Below are 25519 nucleotides of genomic sequence, written 5' to 3' on the forward strand. Positions count from 1 at the left end.
TTTTTTTTTTTTTTTTTTTTTTTTAAATTAATTAATTATATATATATATATATATATATATATAGTATTTTAGGACTAGTCGAAATGATTTTTTTAAAAAAAATAAATTAGATCAATTTCAATTTTTAGGATATGTATATAAAAAATGATTAAAATATCCTTTCAACCCCATCTCTTACGACCCCCTCCCTTGCCCATGTCCGAAAACTACTGCCATTGCTAGCGACCTTTGAACTGGTTGAAGATAATCGAATGATCTTAATGTTTTAATTACAAATTTAAATTTATTTAAATTTATAAATTTTTAGTGTTCAATAATTATCTTTATAATATTTTGATAATGATATTTTAAATAAAGTATTAGAAGTTTCTATCTAAAACTAATCAGTTATCTTTTTAAAAAATTTAAATATATTTTTAAAATTTTTAAAAGTGGAGAGATATTGAAATAAATACGTCATTTTTATTAGTTTATTCTAAAAAAAATCTCCCCTCTAAATTTATTTTAAAAAATTCGGATTATTTTTAGCTAACCTTTATAATGGAGTTATTATTATTATTATTTTGCCCCGAAACTGTTAATATATAAATATTAAATTAATAAATTTAATAATATAGCATTAATTTTTTTCTTTACAAATTATTGTATAGAATTTGTAAACAAATTTGGAAGACTATGTTTAGTATTAAAAATTAAATTTTTAGACCATTATATATACGAGAAATATATTGATTTATTAGATTTTTTTTATAATATTTTAATTCATATTATATTAAAAAGTGAAAACTTTACGATAACTATTTTTTAAAAAATAATAATAAATAAAAAAATTATTGACGAAAAATTCGATCCCAACAAAAATAAATGACAAATATTGTAGAGACGAAGACGAAGAAAGCTTATTGTAAATATTTAAGTTTGTGACGTACGTGTTGTTGTCCTTCATGTTTCATATGTCAACGAGCCTACATCAATCTAGAATTTTAGAAAGTCGAGCCATTACCAATAGTATTGAAAAATATTAGTGATTTAATATTTTGTAAATGAAATAAAAAGCTCGAGATAAATTTTAAAATATTTTATAGATATAAATAAATAAAGGATAAAAATAAAACATTTATAATATTTTTATAGTCGGCCATGCAATCGAGGTTTGACTCTTCCGTTGAACACTGCAGAAGTACGGTTTCTCCACAGCCGCCAGCTTGGACTTAACATTAAATTAATAATAATAATTAAAAAAATACAATTAATATTTTTTTTTCATTTACAAAATAATAATAATAATAATAATAATTATTATTATCTAATTTATAATATCTGCACGAAACTTTTATTTTTAATATTTTCCTCTATTGACTTGGCCAACGCAATACTTTTGGCCTAACTCCAATACAAAATAATCCTTATTTATTTCGCTAATTTTCATTTTTGTCCTAAATTTTAAAAAATTAATATATTATTTTTAAAATTAACTTAATTATAGTGACTTATTTTTATAAATAGTTTTTATTGCAGTAAGACTTTAATAATTGTTAATGATATTTAGTACTAAATTAGATATTTTATTTTAGATATTTGTCTTCGTAGTATAGGTATCTTTCTATTTATTATTATTTACATTTATTGCTATTTACATGTTATTGTAATTTATTTTCAAGTTGGATGATGAAAGTCTCACGTCCGCTGATTTAGAGAATGATCATGGGTTTATAATCAAAGAATATATCTCCATTAGTGTGAATTTTATTGGAGAAGCCCCAAAGCAAAGCCACGAGAACTTATGCTCAAAGTGGACAATATCATATTATTATGGAGAGTCGTGTTTTAACCGTAATAATCCTGAATTTTTTTTATTATTATTTTGCTTGTTTTTTTTTTGACACATTAACTTTTTGTTAATAAATCTTAATAATTATTTTAAGAATTATCTAATTAAGAAATAAAAAATAACTTTTACCTTGGAGTTGTTTACACTAAGTTTTTAATTTCATTAATTTAAACCCCTGTTTAGATAAATGTTAGAAAAATTAAAAATTCATTAATTTAATGAAATAAAGTGTAAAAAAACAAATTTCTAATAATAATAATAACGGATTATAATGTCAGTTGCCTATCAATTTTATGCCAAATATACGTGAGAATCCTTTTTCTAAAGTTTTTTTTATAATAAAAAGAACTTACATAAGTTATAAGGTATAAATTGTAACATCTACATTTAAATATTAAAAATTTTAAAAATAAATTATATGAGTTTAAAAGTTTTGTTAGGTTATAAATTATAAGTTTCGATAATACTTTAAAAAAGTCTAAAAAAAATATATTTACCATTAATTTTAGATAAAAAAAAACCGTTAGTACTTTGTTTCAAAAATACTTTAATGTTTAAAAGTATTTAAAAAATACTTTTTGAGTTTTCAAAAAATGTATTAAACTTAAAAAATAAAACACTCTTAAACATTTTTAAAAAATTTTAAAAATACATTTACGTAAAAAAATATTTTGAATTTTCAAGAGTAATATTAAAAAGTTTAAAAATAATTAATGGATAATTTCATCTTTTTAACGGTAAAAAAAAATTTAAACTAAATTATTTTTGAACTTTGAAAAGAAATTAATAAAATGTTAAAACTAACTTTATTAAAGTTTTTGAGTATTATTGAAAATTTATAAAAGGACCAAAATTATGAGGTTTTTTTGGTTAAATTAGCCTAAATTATATGATATTATAGGATAATAATGAATAAATTTTATAATAAAGAAAGATTCATAAAAAATAATTTATATATACTTAATGCTTAGTTTTTTTTTTTTTTTTAATTATAATTAGTTTCATAGTCTATAAATATATTATAAAATAAAATTTAAAGCGTTAATTAAATTAGAATCCAACTTCTAGACAAAAATGTGTGATGTCTATCTACAAACACGAAAGTAAAAAAATAAAAATAAAATAAAAAGATAATTAAATTTACTCAAGTATAAATTTTAATTCAATTTAAGGTTTTAATTAAAAATAAATATACTTCCACTCAAAATAGATATTTCCCAGAAAAAAAGAAAAAAAAAAAGAAAAGGAAAAAAAGCCTAACTGGCGGCGTCTTATGCCTTTAATTTGGCAAACATACATTTCCGACATAATTCTTCTGTTCCATCCGTCACATTAAATCCCATACTTTGAATTGAATTGAATTGAAGTTTGTATTTTCTTTCTCATCCTTTAAATTCCATTATCCCTTCTTCTCTCTCCCTCTCTCACTACTGTTCTTTTCCGTTGATGCTCTGTTTCTCTGCTCGTTGAGTTCGACGGTCGGAACTTGGGACATGGATTTCGGGGCTTCCAATTTTTCGAATCGTGTTCGTGTTCTTGTCTTTGGGTTTCTCGTTTTCAATTTCTTTGTCGGATTTGGATCGCACGCTCAGCCTCTGCCCGAACAAGAAGGTGCCCTGTTCTTTTCATTTGCTCTGCTCTGCTCTGCTCTGTTTTGCTTGCTCTGTTTTTTTTTTTTTTTTTCTTTTCGGAGTTGAAATTTGATCTGTTTTCTTCTGTTCTAGTTGAAGAATCTGTGTTTTCCTGTTGGGTTACTGGGAAAACGTCCAAGGAAACAACACCAAATTCCTTATTGCTCTGTTTTCGTGTTTCCTGTTCGGTTTTAACTGCAAATGGAAACTTTCCGACCTGCTCTGTTTTCCAGGATTCTGTTTGGTTGCCGAGAAACCTTCCATGGAAAATATCCCGAGATAAATATCTCATCAAAATATGTTTTATTTCCATTTTAGTCCTTATTAAATTTCGTTATTTTAGTCTGATTTTTTGAAAGAATAATTCAACTTGTTAGCAATAAATGTAAGGAAAAAAACATGATAATTAATTAAAATAATAAATAATAAAAATAATTTATAACAATTATTGATTATGCTGTAAGCATATTCAACTATGTCGACGTTCCTCATATTCAAATAGTCAAACTTTGACTTTCTTATCCGTTTGTAATATAATTTAAATTTGGTCCCACGTGGGGTCCTATTAAGTTAAAAGATATTTTCTTTTTTCTTTTTAATGATGGGCTAGAAAATTTATTAGTTAGGAGCGTTGGGAGATTTTTCTCCACCAGCTACACGGTGTCGAGGACAATATGATATTATTGTCCCGACCTCACTCAAATTCTCGTCCCTACCCTTATAGACACACACACTGAACATAGAAATGTTCATTTAATCTATAGGAGACGAGAGTGAGAGAGAGATTTTTCTCCATCAAGTAAACAGAACTCGGGACAATATTGTAATATTGTCGGAACCTCGCTCAAATCTCCACTCTAGCTCAATATATAAATACATACACGGTAAATAAATATTTTTTAAATATAAAAGATTATATGGTCACTTAATGTTATATTATATTTTTTATTATGAATTATTATTAGTTTATTTAAAAGTTTTATTTTTTTTAATGTATTAAAAAAATGGAAATTACGTCTATACATATATATACATATACATACATATATATATACATATACATACATATATATACATATACATACATATATATGTATGTTATATATGTATATACATATATAACATACATATACATACATATATACATATACAACATATATATATATGTATAGTATATATATATACATATATACATATACATATTTATATATAGATTCATACTTATAATATATTAAACGAATGATCTGAATGCAACAGTGAGAGCCCTTCAAGCAATATCCAGAGAGCTAAGGAACTTGAACTGGAATGTGCACCAAAATTCCTGCATTAATGGCGATGGATTTTCCAATAGAATCATCGACAGTACTGATATTCTGCGAGAGGTTAACTGCACTTGCACCGCCACCGATTGCAGAGTCACTAGCATGTAACGATCTTCACTTTCCTTTTGAATTTAAGCTCAAGTTTCCATTTCAGATCACCAACGAAACGCGTCTGATACTTTTTCGACTCGTTTTCTTACAACAGTCGGCTAAAGGGCCTCAATCTAGTAGGAACTATGCCAGCGGCATTTGCAAATCTTACTCGGCTGCAACGGATGTAAGTTCTAATCATTCCTTATAGAATAATCTTGACATTTGAGTTCTTCGATTCATTTCAATACTAAGATACTTCTTCTAACAATACAGCGATCTTACTCGCAATCTAATATCCGGATCAATCCCTAGAGAGTTTGCTCGGATTCCTCTTGTTGATCTGTAAGTTATTACATATAATGGGGATAAATTGTTCTTCATTTACGAGTCCATGGAGCTTGACAAGCTCATTGTGAATCTGTTATGTGCAGATCCATGTTGGGTAATCGGCTAAGTGGTTCAATCCCTCCAGAAATTGGGGACATTGCCACACTTGAGCATCTGTAAGTCATTTAACTATATTGATTAAATTTCATGTAGTGAAGATTTTTAGAGCTTGACGATGAATGAAATTTCCATTTGTAGGGTTTTGGAAAACAATCTCCTTGGAGGGAATCTTCCCGAAAGCCTCGGGAGATTGAGCCGCTTGCAAAGATTGTAAGATTCATACTTTTCGATTTTTTGAATGATTAAAAAGTGAGTTTAGAATGACTTTCGTTAGTCGGGTTTTTGATGGGTATCTGAACATCGCTTTCCACTTGTTCAAACGTCATGTTAAACTTACTAGGATCACACAGCAACGCACACACTCGATTTAGATGAACACAAAAAACAGAGAGAAAATGTAAGGAGGAATATTGGCTAGAAGTTTATATTGATGATTTCAAGTATGTACAGTTGGAGAGAATACAGAGAATGCTGAAAGTACATTTTCAAAGAACTATCTAAGGGGTATATATATGATTCAGTTTACTATATATCGCTTTACAAGATATACTCACCTACCATATATAACTTTACTGTGTAACTACGCACCATTTACTTTATATGTCATTTACCCTATATAGATTTACTGTGTATAACCGTTGAGGAAGCTATAAATATAAATAAGCAGCAGTCTCCATTACCTAACAAAACTCACTGTAACTCCCAACCAGCCAATGAATACAGCTAAATCTGTTTTCATTATCGACAGGCTTCTCAGTGCAAATAACTTCACAGGGTCGATTCCAAACTCTTATGGAAACTTGAGGAACTTGACTGATTTGTAAGTTATTCTCAAGTTCATCTTAAATTTTTTTAAAGTTTCTGAGTCTTCCAAAATTTCTTATTTGTACATGTTGTTGCAGTCGGATAGATGGAAATAATGTGTCAGGAAAGCTACCCGAGTTTATTGGCAATTGGACCAAACTTGAAAGACTGTAAGTATCTGTAATATCCTAAAAATTACAGATTGTTACTAGAAGACTTAATAATCTATATCTAGCACACTCTTAGATTATGTATAATTGTCGATACACAGGGATATACAAGGAACCTCGATGGAGAACCCGATTCCTCGTGGCATATCTGAGTTGAAAAACTTAACTGAATTGTAAGGATTCCTACACTTCACTACTTAACATTGTTGTTTAGCTTAGTGATATGAAGATTCTGTATTAATTTGGTGAATGATTTCTAACGTAGCAATGTTTGTTCTTTCTCAGGAGGATAACTGATTTGAAGGGACCAGCAACAAGTTTTCCCAACCTGACTCAATTGACATCTTTAGAAGAATTGTATGCAAAACTTATAAATTGTTGATTTCTTATAAGCCTTCCTGTTAGATTGATTGGTTTTAATTCTCTTTTCTAATCAGGGTCTTAAGAAATTGCTTAATCGAGGATCGTATTCCAGAATATATTGGAATGTTTAGCAGATTAAAAACTTTGTAAGTTGCTAAAATTCATTTTTCTTTTTTATGATCATGTTTGTTTGTTTGTTTAAATGTTCTTGGATGAGTTCATGCCATCTGACAATGGAACTTTTGTTTTTCTATAGAGACCTAAGCTTCAACGAATTGAGTGGTCCAATTCCAGACACATTTCAGAATCTTGCCGGAGTTACTCGGTTCTTGTAAGCTCATATTCATAGTGTACATATATATCGTTAAATTACAAGTTTGGTATCTAAACCTTTTGGGTTGTGCCTAATAGTGTGAGATCTCACAGAAACATTCTTTATAAGGGCGTAGAAACCTCTTTCTAGTGTATGCGTTTTAAAACTGTGAGGCTGACGACGCCAAAGCAGACAATATTTGCTAGTGGTGGACTTGAACTGTTACAAATGGTATCAGAGCCAGACACCAAGCTGTGTGCCACTAAGGACGCTGGCCTTCAAGGGAGGTGGATTGTGAGATCTCACATTGGTTGTAGAGGGGAACGAAACATCCCTTATACGGGTGTGGAAACCTCTCCCTAATAGACACGTTTTAAAACCATGAGGCTGGTGACGATACTTAACGGGCCAAAACGGACAATATCTGCTAGCGGTGGACTTTGACTGTTACAAATAGGATCTTAGTCTTTTGGGTCTACTTCAATTTTGTATCTAATAGGTCCAAAACTTTTTAAAAACAAAATTGAAAGTTCGTAAACGAATTCAACACATTTTAAAAGTTAGACACGACTCCAAAAGTTTTAAGGATTATATTTTTTGCTTAGCCCATGACATGCAAGGTGACAAATGAAATGATTTCTTGATGTAGGTTTTTGACCAACAACTCATTAAGTGGCCAAGTACCAGGCTGGATCTTGAGCAGTGAAAGGAGCATGTTAGTATAAACTCTATGATTCTCTGTTCAATACGAAAGTCTTATACTACAAAATCTTTCTTCAAATTATGTAAGCTCTTATCTATCAACTGCTCTGTCTGCTCCTGATGATGATATTATAAAATCTATTGCAGAGATTTATCTTACAACAATTTTACAGGGTCCCCAGTTTCTAGTTGTCAACAGTCTGATGTGTAAGCCATTTCATATCTACCATTTCTGTGGCGAAAGTTCTAATATTTGTAGTTCTACTTCTCTGATATATCTTATTTCATTGTTGTTTACAGGAACTTGGTTTCAAGTTATTCATCTGCAATGAATGAAACGTAAGAGAATTTACCTACCATATATGACAGCTTTTTTCTTTTTCTAAACTTCATGTGTCGTAGGTTCTAAAGTCTCTAATTTGCAGTGTTTCTTGGTGCTTGAGGAAGGATCTCCCTTGTCCTATAGGAACTCGATGTAAGTGAAGATGAATGATATTTTTACCTCTTTCGGAACGGTAGCATTTTACTAGTAGCTATTGGTGTTAAAGAGAACCGATGACCCAAAAAAACCTATGAGTTGGATTTAGTTGAGTTTAAATAAATGAAAATTTTATGGTTGGTTTGTAGGTTCCCAATGATAAAAATATACGTACAAACGTTTTAGTTAAATTTTACTTCATTGATTAATTTGTTAAGATTGTTATTCTCCAATAATCTTATTTCATGTTTATCCACTTCTTTGTTAACAAAATTTTAAACAAGTGACCATAATAACTCAACCGAAATGTTTTGTGATTGGATTGAGTTAAAGTTCTTGAGGTTCTTTAAGTTTGATAAATTTATGATTAGAACAATTGAGTTGGTCTAAAAGGTACCTCAATCTAATTTAACTCGCAAACTTCTACGAGTAGCAGCCATCAAATTCCTGATTGAACTACATGTCTGATACATGGCTTTAATTTCTCTTGTAGTTCATTCCTTGTTCATAAATTGTGGAGGCCAAAGAATGGAGCTTGATGGTAATGCATATGAAGAGGATGTAACTCTAGGTGGCAAGTCCAATTTCCTTTCCTTCTCAGACAGATGGGCTTATAGCAGTACTGGTGTTTTTCTGGGAAATGAGAGTGCTGATTACAGAGTAACAAGTAGCAATGCGTCTATTCCGAGCATCTACCAAACTGCTCGACTCGCACCTCTTTCGCTCAAGTACTATGGACTTTGCTTGAGAAGAGGAAGTTACAATGTGAAGCTTCACTTTGCTGAAATAATGTTTACTGCTGACCAAACATTCAGCAGCTTGGGAGAGCGCATATTTGATATCTCCATTCAAGTGAGTGAAAAATGGAAAGATATTTGGTATATTTCTATGCTTAGCGTAGGAATAGAGTAATAACTATATTAAATTTTGTATTCATTCTCAACAGGGAAATTTGGTTAGAAAAGATTTTAACATATTGAAGGAAGTTGGAGTTGGTGAGAGCTCTACTTTGGAAGAGCCTAATATCTTGGTCAATGGAAGTACTCTGGAGATCCACTTATATTGGGCTGGTAAAGGAACAACGGCCATTCCAAGAAGAGGGGTTTATGGACCTCTGATATCTGGGATCACGGTGACACCAAGTAAAAGTTTTCTTCTTTTATTTTGTTTGTCATTTAAGAATATTTTTTTTGGTAACTTCTAGAACTTTCTTGTGCTGGTTTTTTCTTTTTCAATCATTGAGATTCTATCCGTTCTAAACTGCTGCAATGTTCTTCTGCTATTGTTGTATAGACTTTGATGTGGATACTGGAGCGCTATCAGCTGGAGCTATTGCTGGCATTGTTGTTGGTAGTTTCGTGTTTGTTGTGTTGGTATTGGCTGTTCTTCGATGGAAGGGTTACTTGGGTGGAAAGGACGCTGAAGACAGTGGTAAGATACAAGGAACGGAAACCAAAGGGCTAGGCTAGGCTAGGCTAGGGAGTTATTCAATGTGAGATCCCACATTGGTTGGAGAGGGCAACGAAGCATTTCTTATAAGGGTGTGAAAACTTCTCCTTAATAGACACGTTTTATAACCGTGAGGCTGACGGCGATACGTAACGGGCCGAAGTGGATAATATCTACTAGCGGTGGGCTTGGGCTGTTACAAATGGTATCAGAGTCAGACCCCGGGCGTTGTGCCAGCGAGGACGCTGGGCCTCCAAGGGGGTGGATTGTGAGATCCCACGTTGGTTGGAGAGGGGAACGAAGCATTACTTATAAGGGAACCTCTCCCTAGTAGATACGTTTTAAAACCACGAGGCTGACAACGATACGTAACGGGCCAAAGTGGACAATATCTACTAGTGGTGGGCTTGAGCTATTACATTCAAATTCAAGTTCATACATGTGTCCATTTTGTTTGGACTTCTTCAAAGACAAACTGAATCATTTTTAGTCAACTCTATGTGGAATATTTTGTTTAGCTTATAAATTCCTTTGATAACAAATCTGCAATCTTTTGTTTACAGAATTGAAGGCACTAGATTTAAAGACGGGCTATTTCAGTTTGAGACAAATCAAAGCAGCCACCAAAAACTTTGACCCGACGTATAAGATAGGCGAGGGAGGTTTCGGTCCTGTATACAAGGTAAGCTATGGAAGCGTTATCCTCTGTGCTCTATGTTGCATCATTGCCTAATGTCCTATCATCTTTCCTGCAATGTCGTTTACTTTGTAATCCAACCTAAAACCAAACATATGTGGCAGGGTGTATTGTCGGATGGTACTCCAATTGCTGTAAAGCAGCTATCCTCTAAATCAAGGCAAGGAAACCGAGAATTCGTCACTGAGATCGGCATGATATCTGCATTACAACATCCAAATCTTGTTAAGCTTTATGGTTGTTGTATCGAAGGAAACCAGTTATTGCTCGTATATGAGTATCTAGAGAACAACAGTCTTGCTCGTGCCCTTTTTGGTAAGAATTTTAGATATGCCTGTCATATTCGTAACTTTTTTTAGTTTCTAAATAAGGTTATTGGTTATAATATGTCATGGTTTTCATTTTTAAGGCTCTGATGAGCAACGACTACACTTGGATTGGACGACACGAACGAAGATATGCTTGGGAATAGCAAAGGGATTGGCTTACCTTCATGAAGAATCTGTATTGAAAATCGTTCACAGAGATATAAAAGCTACCAACGTGCTACTTGATAAAAATCTGAGTGCCAAGATTTCTGACTTTGGGTTGGCTAGGCTTGATGAGGAGGAGAACACCCATATTAGCACAAGAATTGCAGGCACAATGTACGTCGATCTCTGTCTTCCTCGTGTCGATTTGTTTAGTCATTGTCTTGATAACGATAATTATATTACCGTCTTACCTTCCAGTGGTTATATGGCTCCTGAATATGCGATGAGAGGTTACTTAACTGATAAGGCAGACGTTTATAGCTTTGGAGTTGTAGCGTTGGAGATTGTTAGTGGGAAAAGCAACACAAATTACAGGCCAAAGGAGGAATTCGTTTATCTTCTGGATTGGGTAACTTATTTTCTTTTAGCCATTAGTCGTTTATAGTTCAGTGTCGATGGTCTTACATATACTTTTTCTACTTGGTTGAAGGCTTATGTATTACAAGAGCAAGGAAACGTTCTGGAACTTGTTGATCCAAGTCTCGAGTCACATTACTCGAAAGAAGAGGTGATGCGGATGATTCATATAGCTCTCTTATGCACAAACCCATCTCCGACTCTTAGGCCAACCATGTCCTCAGTAGTTAGCATGCTCGAAGGGAAAATTGCGGTCCAAGCACCGATCATCAAGCGCAGTGCAGTCGAGCAAGATGCAAGGTTCAAAGCCTTTGAAAGGCTGTCACAAGATAGCATATCAATGACTAGCATTTCGACATCATCACAAGGCATTCCAATGCAAAAAAGCACGTTAGTTGATGGGCCGTGGATTGACTCCTCTACTTCTACACACAAGGAGGAGACCCAAGATTATTGTTCAACCAGAAATCTGCTATAAATGAAAACACATTGAGTTTGATGCATTTTCTGTTTCCATTTCCATTCATATTCTTTTGTAGAGTGTTGATTTTGTATGCTAAATAGTTCCAAAGGTTTGTTTTACCTTCTGTCTACTCTGGTTCTTTCTCATGGATGGCCTTTGAAACAAATAGATATCAAGAATGTTCTTCTTCCTGGTTCTCTTAATCAAGAGGTTTTTATGACTCATCCACTTGTTGGAGTGGGTAACGAAACATTTCTTATAAGGGTGTAGAAACTTGTCCCTGAAAAAAGCATTTTAAAACCATGAGGTTGACGGTGATACATAATGGGCCAGAGCGAACAATATCTGCTAGCGGTGGGTTTAAGCTATTACGAATGGTATTAAAGCCAGACATCAAGCGGTGTGCCAGCGAGAATGTTGGCCTCCAAGGGGTGTATTGTAAGATCCCACATTGATTGAAGAGAGCAACGAAACATTTCTTATAAAAGTGTTGAAACCTCTCCCAAGAAGACACGTATTAAAACCATGAGATTGATGACGATGCGTAACGGATTAAAACGAACAATATTTGTTCTCGAAAGGCTTTATATGGATTTAAGCAGACATCTCGAACATGATTTTGTTGAGAATTCAACATCGAAAAGATGAAAGAGTTCTCATCATTTTAGTACAATACATGAGTTACTCCTTGGGACCTCAGGTTTCTCACACATTAGAAGAGAGAAGAAGTGATAACGAGAGCATTTATGACACAAGTGTTGATACTATTGATCAACTTGTTCATATTTTGCATCACAAAATTTCTTGGAAGGTTCTTCTCTTAAGCTACTGATTTTTTTCTTCTTTTTTACGAACAAGGCTTATTTTCCTCGTTGCTGTATTTACGAGCCGAACTCACGTAGAGAAATATCTCCATCAATCATTGAAAGACTCAGAAGAAAATGTAACAATCAAAGTTCACCGCTAGTCTGTTACGTATCGCCATTAACCTTACAGTTCTAAAACGCATCTCTTAGAGAGAGGTTTCCACACGCTTATAAAAAATACTCCATTTTATGTCCTCACTCTTAAGAACAATTCAAGATAAGTAGATAACATTGTCATGTTGCACGACAACGTCAGGGTCATTGCATGTCGAATCAGAATTGACAATTTTATTATCTAACTGAATCAAAATCGTGCATTGAATGGTGGTTTAGATTTTTCTTCATCTCTTACGTACAAACAAACAAGTCTTCTCAAAGTCTTCTCATCCTTTTCCATAAATTCTCCACCTTCCACACATCTCTTTTCCCATTTGAACTCTTCTGATCTCGTTTTTGTGCTGCTGCTGCTGCTTTATTGTCTGTGTTTTTAAGGAACATGGATTTGAAGAATGTTCATGTTCATGTTCTTGTTCATGTTTTTGTTCTTGGGTTGCTGTTTTTCAACTGCTTCGTTGAATTTGGATCTGATGCACAACCTCTGCCCCAACAAGAAGGTGCCACACACTATGTTAGCCTAAATATGTTTTTTCTTTTAATGTTTGGATTTTTTGTTTAATATAGTATAGTTAATTACTAGTTATTAAAATTACATTTTTTTAAATTTAAAAGGTAAAATTTAACATTTTCAATCATATAATCCTACCATCCAACTAAATTTAAATATCTATTAATTTTTAACCCTAAAATTTGTTTATTTATTATTATTATTATTTTTGTTAAAATTTATTGTAAACATAACACAATTGGAATAAGAATTATAATAAAAATAATATACATTTTATCCCGTTTATTCATAAACAGTTTATAATTTAAAAATTATCTCACACTTTTTGATAAATTTTTAAATATAGTCAATTTTTATTGACTTGTATTTAAAAAAATATTGATTAAACCAAAAAAAATATTAGATATAAAATTAAAACATTAGAAAAAAATAAGTTAAGAAATTTATTAGATCTGTAAGGAGTGTTCGTGGGTTGATTGAGATATTTTTTAGACTCAAATCTGTTGTTCGGGTTCTAAAATTTTCAATTCATACCGCTCTTATCAAATAATAAACCCAACCCAACTACAAATTTATTAGATTGGATTGGTTCCGGTTGTTTGGGTCATTTATTTATTTATTTAATAAAATATCTATTTATTTATTTTTAAACATTTAATTAGTATTTATAACACAATTTCAATATATATTTTAATAAATATATGCAGGTATAATTGTTGGCAAGCGTATATTTTAAAATTTGTTGAAATAAATTTGTTGAATTTTATGAACAAATTTTAAAATTAGAAGTAATTTTATGAAATTGGATTGGATAATCCTAATAATTTTAATTTAAAATAAAACAAACACAGTGAGCGCCCTTCAAGCAATTTCAGAAGAGCTGAAGAATTTAAGTTGGAATGTCCACCAGAATTCTTGCAGTAATGGAGACGGATTTTCGAACAGAGTTATCAGTGCTACCAATATTAGAGAGGTGAATTGCAGTTGTAATTCATCTACTTGCAGCATCCGCAGCATGTAACAGCCTTCTCTTTCTTCCTTTTAAATCTTATGCCCTTCTTTTTTGTTTGTGCAAATCATGCTACGTTCATCTATGATGTTAATATCAATGTATGATCTATGAACATGTAGAAATGTCGATACGTTGATCAAAATTGATTATACTCTCTTGTTACCGCAGTCGGCTGAAGGGTCTCAATCTAACCGGAGTTCTACCGGCTGCATTTGCGAATCTTACTCGACTGCAGTACTTGTAAGTGTGTATTTGTAGCATGTCTTTTGAAATCATGTTTTTAAGTGAAACGATTGTTATACCAAACTTGATCCTGTGTAAGTTAATTTTTTCTTGAATAAACAGAGATCTGAACGGCAATTTGATAAATGGATCAATTCCTAAGGAGTTTGGTCGCATTCCTCTCGTTACTTTGTAAGTTCTCTTTTAGGGATTTGAGTAAACTGATGTTGGTTCAATATACTTATGAACTTCATCAGTTTGATCATAATTCTTTTCGTTTTGTTCAGTTTTATGGTGGGAAACCGGCTTAGTGGTCACATTCCTCAAGAAATTGGTGATATTGCTTCGCTTCAGGAACTGTAAGCCAACAGCTTTATACTTTATGTTTTGTAATTCATGTTTTAATTTACATTTACGGTTAGTGGATTTGATGAGCAATGGGATTCCTCGATTACAGGAACTTGGAAAATAATGAGCTTGAAGGAAATCTTCCTGAGAGCTTCGGCAAACTGAGCCAGTTGCGAAGATTGTTAGAAATCTTTTTTTTTTCCTTTTTATTTTAAAACAAAAAGCTATGGCTATCTTTACAATGTCCTCCTACAACCTTCATTTTCAGAGCTACGTTGGTTTGTCTGTCTGTTTGACTTTTACCATTGATGCTACTCATTGCAGACTTCTTTCTTCAAATCATTTCACAGGCTCCATTCCTGATTCTTATGGGAACTTGAAGAACATGACCGATTTGTATGTTATAAATATCTTGATGGGCGTCCTTTGAACTTTTCTAATTCTTGTTTTCCACAATTCTTAATTTTACATGTTCTTCAATCTTGCAGTTGGATAGATGGAAATGATTTATCTGGAAGGCTACCTGAATTTATTGGCAACTGGACTAAACTTTATAAACTGTGAGTAGATAGATATCGTGTTTCCATATAAATTATATAAAATTCATTTCCTGTTTTATTTATTTATTTGTTTTTGTAAAATCTACTCTTGCAATATTATCAATTCACTAAAGTATAATCACAATCACTCATTGTAGTCGTATTCGAGGAACTTCCATGGAGAATCCCATTCCTCGAGCCATATCCGAGTTGGAAAACTTAACCGAACTGTGAGCTGACTTCGCTTGTAATTGTCATTAATATAGTAACATGAAAGAATGTATATCGATTTAAATAACTGTTTGTGTTTCGCGTTTGCTAGGATGATAACTGATGTGAAAGGGCCATCCACAAACTTTCCTGATTTGACTCGATTGAAACGTTTACAAATACTGTAAGAATAAGTTATAAATTGTTGATATATTAAGATTCATGTTCCGGTTCAAGTATTTAGATTCACAGAGGGATTTACATGGTTTCAGAATAAAAAGCCCTTTATGAAATTTTTTTACGGTATTCAATGCCATAATCCACAAGTTTAAGCTTTTGGATTAAGGGATAATTTATGGAGATATTTTTCTAACCTCGGCCTTTTCTCCTACATAGGGTCTTAAGAAATTGCCTAATCGAGGATCGTATCCCACCATACCTTGGACAGATTAGTACACTAAGAACTTTGTAAGTTCCTTAAATTCAATTTTTATTGGTATATCATGTTTTTTTCCTATAAATAATGTACCACAATTAATATTGCTTGATGGAAATCATTTTTATCTTGCAATAGAGATCTAAGCTTCAACAGATTAAGTGGTCCAATTCCAGACACATTTCAAAATCTCGTTAATGCCTTCAAATTTTTCATGTGAGTTAATATTCCAACGTGACAACAACGCTCTGTTATTTAAAGCTATGTATTTGTTGAAAATGTTAAAGTATTAATATAACTGAAACTTCTGTAACTCAAGTTTGTGTTCATTAATGATTTAACAAAAAAAAGTGCAATCACTTGTTGTAGGTTCCTTAGTAACAACTCGTTGAGTGGTCAAGTACCGAGCTGGATTGTGAACAACCAAAAGTACATGTTAGTGTAAACTCTATACTTACAAATTCTGTATCCTTCAAAATACATAATTATATATTTTCATGTTGCTTGTGGCATGAATGGTTGGATTTGATTTTCATCTTGTTCTTCGCTGTTGCTAATGGTGTTATTAATAAGTCTGTTGCAGAGATTTATCTTACAACAATTTTACAGGCCCGCCTGTTTCCAGTTGTCCACAGTCTAACAATGTGTAAGCCACTGTATATCTCCATTACCGTCATAAAACTTTGAATTGCTGCTGTATATTTACTGTAGACTGTAAAAGGGGGGGTTCATGCGTAAGAAAGACTATTTTGATCGAAGTTTTTGAGGTGGAATAAAAAGAAAAGCCATCTGAGCTTGTTTTCAAAGTGGATAATATCATACAAGGCTCACTGACTCTAACCTAATATCTTTCCTAATGTATAATCTTATCTTTATTTTGTACAGGAACTTGGTTTCCAGTTATTCAACAGCCTTGAATAATACGTAAGAGTTTACTTAATTATCCTATATGATATGAACTCATTTTCTTAACTTCACTTGTATGCAATGTTACTCAATACTATCTAGAGGTTTCTTAGAGTATCTACTCACAAAATATTTAAATGTATGTATTAGACCAATTTATATTCATCTTGAAAATTGTAAATAAATACCTCAAAATTGAAAAAGGTGGCAGAGTTATCTTAGGATTAGACTTTAAGTATTCCTTGTCCGTAGGTAGTGTTAAGGACAACAAACTCGCTACATATCTCCAAAATAGTATGATATTATTCACTTTGAGCATAAAGTTTTTATACTTAGGGAGTTCACATGTGAGAAAAGTGAGCAAATCTATAAAAAAGAAAAAAAAGTTAAAAACACAGGTGAGTAGTTATCGTGTGAGAGAGTCTTTTAACAACCCTCCACATATCATAATAGTATGCTATTGTCCATTTTGAACATAAGCTCTCGTGACTTTATTTTTAGTTCCTCAAAATGCCTCATACCAATGGAGATAGTGTTCCTTACTTATATACCCATGATTTCACCCTTAGCCAATGTGGGACTCCAACAATCCTCCGCTCGAACAAAGTATCATTGAGCCTCCCCTCAAATAGTCATCTAACCATCTCTAGCACTATCTAGTTCCAACTACTACAGATCTCCACTATGACTACACATTTGAGACTCATTGTTAGGAATCACGACCTTCCACAATGGTATGATATTGTCCACTTTGAGCATAAGCTCTCATGGCTTTGCTTTGGGCTTCTCCAAAAGGCCTCATTCCAATGGAGATAGTATTCCTCACTTATAAACCCATGATCATTCCCTAAATTAGCCAATGTGGGATTCCCTCCCAACAATCTTCAACACTCATAACTTCTTTGTTCGACATCCGAGAATTCTACGGACATGATTAAGTTAGGGGCATGACTCTGATACCTCTTGGTAGAGATAGCAACTCTCCCACATATCTCCACAATAGTATGATATTGTTCACTTTGAACATAAGCTCTTATGATTTTGTTTTTTTGTTCTCTCAATAAGCTTGTTGTGTATGACATAACTTACTCGTGGAGTGCCTTCAAACTACAAAATGATGGGAGACTTTTATGTTGTTGGAGGATTCAAGATCTCAACACTAAAAACTACAAATAATGGGAGGAACTGAGAAGTCTGAGAAGGGTATCTCTAAGGCCAAGACTTACGAGAAGTCTGGGAGGAACTGAGAAGCCACACCACCTTAAGATGTTTTAGCCTTGAAGAAATTGAAGGTCAAGATAGGAAAGGCCATGTTTGTTATTAAACTACGGTCGATGAATCCATTTTTCTCATTTTTATCGAAGAGAAATGATGGGAGATTATAGCTTTTGAAGAATGGGCTTTTGTCAATACCTACAGAAATACGAAAAGAGAGAATGCAAGCCAATACCTAAACAGATGGAGGTTAATAAATTTTTTTGCATGCTGCAGGTAAAGATCTAGTAAACTCAAGGATGAATCGTCAATTAGTAGTTTGATCTCCCTTCCCCCAACAAGACTTGGGATCTCATATTCCGTGGAAGCTGGAGACTCGATAGGTAGAATTCGAAGAAGCTTCATCTTGAAGCAGTTCAAAGAATTTTAAGATTTAAAAAAGAAATCATTGAATTCACCTTCTATATAAGAAAGAGACAACCAATAGTTGTATTATATATCAGAGAAGTAAAATACAGAGAAGCAACCATAACCATATAGGAGTATATGTGGATTAAGCAACTATCAAAGGTCTTACACCAAGAAGTTAATCATACAACAACATTATAATATGTCAACCAATCTGCAGTACGCTTGGTCGAGTATCCGGTATCCTATGCAAGAACCAAGCATTTAGAGGTACATTCTATATAAGAAAGAGACAACAATGGTGATTAAATTTTGTTATATGTTTATAAAGCAACACACAATTTGTTGTCCCCAAACCATATATTCTAAGTCCACCCCGATTGTTTGTACTTTATTGATAAAGTTTTTTTTTTCTTTGAGTAGTGATGCTTGGTGCCTAGTGAAGGGTTTCCCTTGCCCAACTGAAGCTCGATGTAAGCAAAGATGATTTATGTTATGTTTAGTCATTCTGATCTGAATTGTAGCCTTTTACTAGTAATTCTGGACTTGTACTATTTATTTGATACATGGTTCTGATTAGACTACACTTGCAGATGATTCATTGTTCATAAATTGTGGAGGAGAAAGAATAAAGATTGATGGCAAGGAATACGAAAATGACGAGACTTTGGGTGGCAAATCCAATTTTTTTTCGCCCTCTGAAAGATGGGGTTACAGCAGTACTGGTGCTTTCTTGATAAATACTGTTGACGGCCCTCCTTACAAAGTTAAAAGTAGCAATGAGTCTGTTTCAGGCGTCTATGCCACAGCTCGTCTTGCACCTATTTCGCTCAAGTACTATGGATTTTGCTTGCGAAGTGGCAGTTACAATGTGAAGCTTCACTTTGCTGAAATTATGTTTACTGCAGACGAAATCGGAAGGCGCATATTTGATATCTCAATTCAAGTGAGTTGAGATATATCCTTTACTACTATGTTGTAGAGCGGCCGCTTAAATTCTAATATCTCACTGAGTTGATAGTTGACTTGTAAGATTAGTGAACAATGTGAATTGGGAATGTAGTAACATCATTCAAAGTCTCGGAATTGTATTGTATTGGGTATTTTATCTTTCGGGTATGAACAGAATTATTATTTTCTAATGGGGTTCATTTCCATTCCACAGGGAAAGTTGGTAAAAGAAAATTTTAATATAGCGGAGGAAGCTGGAGGGGTGAATAAGAGTTTTTTTCTGGAAGAGTCTAATATTCTAGTAACTAGCAATACTCTTGAAATCCACTTATATTGGGGTGGTAAAGGAACAACTGCGATCCCAAACGCAGGGGTGTATGGACCTCTAATATCTGCAATTACAGTGACACCCAGTAAGCGTTTTCTTCACTTTATGATGATGATCGTTTAAGGGAGAGCTCTTTGCTTTCTACTCTATTACATAGAATCTTGCACTGTCTTTTCTCTTTCAGAGATTGATTCTATATCTATTTTGAACTGTTATCTTCTTTTCCTATTATAGACTTTGACGTGGAAACTAGAGAGCTATCAGCTGGAGCTATTGCCTGCATTGTTGTTGGTACTTTTGTGCTGTTCGTATTTATATTGGTTGTACTTCGAAGGAAAGGTTACTTAGGTGGGAAGGAAACTGAAGACAATGGTAATATGAATTTAAAAAGTAATTTAATTATTTAGAGTTTATATCCTACTTTGGTAACTGTTGTATTTATTTAGTTCATATACTTTCAAAATATTTGTTTTTGCACGGTTTCCATTTTGTTCAGTAGAAGGGAATCAAATTTAGTGAACTCTGTGTTCTTTGAGGAATATTTTTCTTACTCGTGTCACATATTGGTTTGATTTCATTCCAGAATTTCAGGCCCTAAAGTTACAAACGGGTTATTTTAGCTTAAGACAAATCAAAACAGCAACCAACAACTTTGACTTGGAACATAAGATAGGCGAGGGAGGTTTTGGACCTGTCTACAAGGTAGCTATGAAAATATTATTCTCTTCCTGACTTTTTCTTGCATAATCGTTTAATAACTGTACCTTCATCCCACATATCTTTTTACAAATGGTTTTGCTATCCAGAATAACATGACTTAATACGCCACTTAAAAGAACATGTGATCTTATTAAAACTTAAGATCGAGAACATATTTGACAGGGAGTGCTCTTGGATGGTACTCCAATTGCTGTAAAGCAACTATCCTCTAAATCAAGCCAAGGGAACCGCGAATTCATCAATGAAATAGGCATGATATCTGCATTACAACATCCAAATCTTGTTAAGCTGTATGGTTGCTGTATCGAAGGAAACCAACTGTTGCTTATTTATGAGTATCTCGAGAACAATTGCCTTGCCCGTGCACTTTTTGGTAAGTGCCTTGCATATATCGATCATTTAATGTAGCTTGTTTTAACTTTTTCCATAATATAAGGTTTGTCATGTTCTTCATTTTAGGGCCCGAGGAGCACTTACTACATTTGGAATGGCCAGCAAGAATGAATATATGCTTGGGAATAGCAAAGGGGTTGGCTTTCCTTCATGAAGAATCTAGATTGAAAATTGTTCATAGAGATATAAAAGCTACTAATGTTCTGCTTGATAAAAATTTGAACGCTAAGATCTCAGACTTTGGGTTGGCTAAGCTTAATGAAGAGGAGAATACTCATATCAGCACAAGAATTGCGGGCACAATGTCTCTCTCTATCTCTAGCTTTCTCTATTGGAATCTACCAAAAAAAAAAAAATTTTGGGATCCTACTAGCTTATCCAACTTTTGACTTCTTTCAGAGGTTACATGGCTCCGGAATATGCCACGAGGGGTTATTTAACTGATAAAGCCGATGTTTACAGTTTCGGAATTGTGGCCTTAGAAATTGCCAGTGGAAAAAGTAACACAAATTACAGATCACATGAGAAGTTTGTTTATCTTCTTGATTGGGTAAGTAATATTTTCACTTTCCTCACACATAAGAGTGCCTTTTACTAATGCTTTACAAAATGAAGTATTTTCTACCTGTTTATAGGCTTGTGTTCTACAAAAAGAAGGAAACCTACTGGAACTTGTTGATCCAAGTCTTGGATCAAACTACTCAAAGGAAGAGGTCATGAAGATGCTTCATATAGCTCTCTTATGTACGAATCTCTCTCCAACTCTAAGACCTTCTATGTCTTCTGTGGTTAGCATGCTTGAAGGCAAAATGGATGTGCAAACACCGAGCATCAAGCACAATGCAGTTGATCAAGATGCGAGGTTCAATGCCTTTGAGCTGTCGGAAGACATTTCAAGCCTTGTTTCAACATCCTCGCCAGGCATCCACACACTTGGGTCATCATGTATTGACTCATCTTCTTCTACCCATAACAAGAATGGGACTCAATACTATTCGTCAACAGGAAGTCTCCTCAAATATCAGTGAATCAAACCAAATGCTCAAGCTGGCCATCAAAGTTGATGCCATTTGTGATGATTCATAAGGATGATGACGACGACGTTGAGACAATAGTCTCATTAGTTTTCGTGGTTTTATTTTCAGTTTACATCAAAGGATTTTATATCCATTTTCATAATTTATAAACTCACCATATTTCTATTTCTAAATAAATTTAGATTTTAGTCCCATTTCTAATAGATAAAATATTTAATTGATATCTTTAAAGAAAAACATTGATAGATAGGAAAGAGAGAAAATTATTAATTTATAAAAGTAGAATTTAATCGATAAATTATACTTTGGCTAACGTTTTTGACATGAAACATAATGTGTATCACCATTAGAGTTTAAAATTAAATACAATTATTAATTTAATTTTTTTTTATTGATAAATAGATTTATACTTTAAAAAAATTTAAAGATCTATTTTTTTATAACTCAATCCATTCATTTTAATTTTATATCTTAAAGTATTATTTTAATATTAATTTTATATCATAAAGAACAGTGTTGAGATTCCATGATTGATGACTTGCTCCTTGTTTTTTAGTTGCCTTGTTAAAGCCATCGGTTCCTTGTCCAATTGGAGAGGATTCCTTCAGCAAGTGTTCAAGAGCACAGAGTCGAGTTGCCGACAAGTTGGGCAGGATGGGCTTACCTTTCTCCCAAGGGTGGGTCGTTGTAGGGTCTGGACTGTTTGTACAGCCTTCCGTTTCCTAGGACCTCTGTGACTAATGAGGTCAGTTTGGTGTATTTTAATGGATTTCAGTTTGGAAGAAGGAAAAAAAGTCTAATAATTATAACATCACAGGACAACCAACAACCATGCTTTAAATTATCAATCTAATTATGTTCTTAGTGTTTGAAAAGTCTATGCCAAAGTCTTCTTTTCCTTCCCCTTTCCCTCTTCACGTTTTGTTATATAATATATATGTTTTTTTTTTGTACTACTCTTATCTTTCTTAATCCTCTTCTTTGTTGCCTCTGTTTCCCTGCTGTTGTCATTGTCTTGTTTTTAGTTTTAGTAATCTGGGACATGGATTTTTGTGCTTGGGCATTGAGGAGTGTTCGTGTTCATGTTCATGTTCTTGTCAGTGGGTTGCTGCTTTTCAGCTACATCTTGGAGTTTGGAACCGATGCCCAACTTTTACCTGAACAAGAAGGTATGTAATGTGAAATTGTGTTCTCGTTGCAGTTCTTACCTTTGAATTCTCAACAGTTCAAATTAACCCTTTCAATTTTAAGATCATTTTGTTAACCTTAGTTTAAAAATGAGAAAAATCTTATTTATTATTTTGATTCAGCATTTCTCTCTCCCCTCTCTCTTCCATGTTTATTCTCTTAAATCTCTTCCCCTTCTGTTCTCTACTGCAACATCAGAGAAAATCAGCTCTATCGGATTGGCAGTGTTTGAAGAAAATGAGTTGAACTAGACGGATAGATGACTATTTGAGGAGAGTCGTACTGTGTTCGAAAGAAAAATTATTGAGATACAAACAAAATCTTACATTGACCGGATAATGAAAAGAACGAGTATATAAATGATGAATACTATCTCTATCAATACAAGATCTTTCGGGAATCCTCATTTTTTTATAAGTGTATCTATTTACATCATTCGTTAAATTCGTTCTTTCTTTCCCTTCTTAGCTGTTCTGGAGCTGGTTGGGATTTAAAATTTTAAATATATTAAGCAGATGATTTAATTTGGATGTGACAGTGAGAGCCCTTCAAGAAATATCTGCTAAGCTAAAGAACTTAAATTGGAAGGTTCACCAACATTCTTGCATCAATGGCGACGGCTTTTTCAATGTATTTACCAACTTTACTCATATGAGAGAGGTCAACTGCACTTGTAATACAACTTGCCGAGTCACCAGCATGTAAGAGCTTTCTTTTTTTCTTCTTTTTATGAATACTAATTCAAAAACACATGTTTTAATTTTACGTGAAAATATTATTTCAATATTTTAAAAAGTTTTTAGAGTAAAATACGACCCGACCATTTGAACTTAGCTTCTATTTAGTCCCTAAATTTTCAAAACCAACTTTTTTGGTACTTAATGGTATGAGTATAGCAACTTGGTAGTTGGCGTGTATTATTTTATTTGAGATGGACAGTTGAAATCTACCATATCTCCACATGTTAGATACTAAAAATAAGCTCAGTCATAGCTCTTTTCATATTAATATAAGTTAATACTTTCTTTGGATATTCATTACTTCTTTTACTTACCATATTCTCTTTGTTATGACAGACGGCTGAAGGGTCTCAATCTAGTTGGCAATCTACCTGTAGCATTTGCAAATCTAACTCAACTACTAGTGTTGTAAGTGTGATAGATGTGCCTTTTGTAAAAAATGTGTTTTTATTATATAATAAGAGTCATGCCAAAAGTTTCACAAGTTACATCATTAAATTTTCCTTGATATTATTATTATTATTGTTAACCAAATTCGAGCAGGTTAACCTACATTACTTTCATGTGATAACAATGGTAAAATTTGTTTGAGGGGAAGAACATGACCTGCAAAATAAGAAAAGTGTGGTGTTTGTCATACAAGCTCTAGTGAGGTTAACTAGGAAAATTTGAGTGTAGTAAGAGATTTTTTGGAATAAGGAAGAATTTATCTTCTTAAGGTTTAAGAATAGTATTTATATGAGAACCCTTTATAATTTCTTAAGGAAAAACCATACGTATGAACCCAACAAGATTAAATTAGGAAGCTACGAGGTAGGGGCATGCATTGCGAGTGCCCCTTTAAGAAGCTGACCATGTCGAGGGTCGAGGCTGAGGCAAAGAATTTGGGCTTTCTTCTCCTTTACCTTATGACTTGGTTCTTCTATGTTGGCCCAAATTTGTTTTGCGTTGGGTTTTTTCTATTAGTTTCATCTACGATTATCTTATAATTTGGGTTTGTTCTTATTGTCCAATTTCATCCGTGACATTAGCCCTCACTCCCTAACTGTGTTGGGTTTGTTCTTATGATCCAATTTCATCTATAACAATTGTGAGTCAAAGCTGGACTCCTTCAGTTGAGGGGAGTCTTACCTGTGGTGAAGTAAGATCCAAGCTCATTTGCTAAGGGCTTGGGATCCGAAAATGGGAAACTGATAATCAAAAGGTGTACCAGGTAAGGTGTCTTCCAAAGAACCATAATCATAAGAGGAATAATGTTAATGATTGCAAGCAACAAAGTCGGGGGTCAAGTGAGATATGCGTTGGTCGAGTGCTAATTGGGCACAACTCAAGTCCATATGGGTGGACCATGTCGCTGTGGATAGGTTGAATTAAGTGGGGAAGAGACGGAGAGAATGGGTTACTTACCCCCATAGAAGTGCTCCAAGAAGTGAATATACGTGTATTCCTTGAGTCATCTCTACATGCCTAAGTGGATGACTTCACAAGAGTGGTCAAGACCAGCATTTGCTCCAGAAGGGAGCACCAACATGTATGAAGGGTTGTTTACAAGCTTCCAGACTTCACTATCATATGGGTTGGTGCCACGATGAGTGAATGTCATGGTTGGCTTGCGAGCCTCTTCAGGATGTATTGTTATGTGTGACTTAGAGAATATGTGTGTTGAGGCCAAGGTGGCGACGTTTGGGGCGACCCCCCCCCCCCCCCCCCCCCCCCCCCCC

The 25519-nt window shown here is 33.5% G+C and overlaps 3 protein-coding genes across 4 annotated transcripts in view; all 3 read left to right on the top strand.

Annotated features, from left to right (window-relative positions):
* The first annotated feature begins 3120 nt into the window (after nucleotides 1-3120).
* LOC111446322 (probable LRR receptor-like serine/threonine-protein kinase At1g53440) lies at nucleotides 3121-11857 on the top strand. Of its 2 annotated transcripts, XM_023085088.1 has the most exons (24): nucleotides 3131-3443; nucleotides 4721-4889; nucleotides 4991-5062; nucleotides 5152-5220; nucleotides 5310-5381; nucleotides 5464-5535; nucleotides 6074-6145; nucleotides 6228-6299; nucleotides 6401-6472; nucleotides 6585-6656; nucleotides 6737-6808; nucleotides 6919-6993; nucleotides 7625-7690; nucleotides 7825-7884; nucleotides 7978-8016; nucleotides 8103-8152; nucleotides 8649-9007; nucleotides 9102-9297; nucleotides 9449-9586; nucleotides 10168-10286; nucleotides 10406-10616; nucleotides 10711-10948; nucleotides 11033-11183; nucleotides 11265-11857. In XM_023085088.1, exons 1-24 carry the CDS (start codon nucleotides 3326-3328, stop codon nucleotides 11667-11669), a joined length of 3039 nt encoding a protein of 1012 aa, XP_022940856.1. In that variant the 5' UTR covers nucleotides 3131-3325; the 3' UTR covers nucleotides 11670-11857. The 2 variants fall into 2 exon arrangements, with proteins under 2 accessions (XP_022940855.1, XP_022940856.1); XM_023085087.1 differs by having other exon boundaries at nucleotides 3121-3443; nucleotides 10711-11183.
* Nucleotides 11858-12957: 1100 nt separating this feature from the next.
* On the top strand, nucleotides 12958-22064 carry LOC111446324 (probable LRR receptor-like serine/threonine-protein kinase At1g53430). The gene is made up of 24 exons (XM_023085089.1): nucleotides 12958-13134; nucleotides 13997-14162; nucleotides 14326-14397; nucleotides 14503-14571; nucleotides 14667-14738; nucleotides 14837-14908; nucleotides 15052-15123; nucleotides 15216-15287; nucleotides 15425-15496; nucleotides 15589-15660; nucleotides 15873-15944; nucleotides 16051-16128; nucleotides 16282-16347; nucleotides 16496-16558; nucleotides 16798-16836; nucleotides 18865-18914; nucleotides 19035-19387; nucleotides 19607-19805; nucleotides 19955-20092; nucleotides 20304-20422; nucleotides 20603-20813; nucleotides 20900-21137; nucleotides 21233-21383; nucleotides 21469-22064. The coding sequence occupies exons 1-24, from the start codon at nucleotides 13017-13019 to the stop codon at nucleotides 21859-21861; spliced, it is 3027 nt and encodes a 1008-aa protein (XP_022940857.1). The 5' UTR covers nucleotides 12958-13016; the 3' UTR covers nucleotides 21862-22064.
* Nucleotides 22065-22791: 727 nt separating this feature from the next.
* Nucleotides 22792-25519, top strand: part of LOC111446321 (probable LRR receptor-like serine/threonine-protein kinase At1g53440) — a 12668-nt gene continuing 9940 nt past the window's right edge. Inside the window, exons 1-3 of the mRNA XM_023085086.1 lie at nucleotides 22792-23039; nucleotides 23597-23759; nucleotides 24135-24206. Coding sequence (XP_022940854.1) covers nucleotides 22808-23039; nucleotides 23597-23759; nucleotides 24135-24206 — 467 coding nt within the window. The 5' untranslated portion in view covers nucleotides 22792-22807. The remainder of the gene's footprint in view (nucleotides 23040-23596; nucleotides 23760-24134; nucleotides 24207-25519) is intronic.

The sequence above is a fragment of the Cucurbita moschata genome, unplaced genomic scaffold, assembly GCF_002738365.1.
Source record: "Cucurbita moschata cultivar Rifu unplaced genomic scaffold, Cmos_1.0 Cmo_Scf00008, whole genome shotgun sequence".
Taxonomy (NCBI): Eukaryota; Viridiplantae; Streptophyta; class Magnoliopsida; order Cucurbitales; family Cucurbitaceae; genus Cucurbita; species Cucurbita moschata.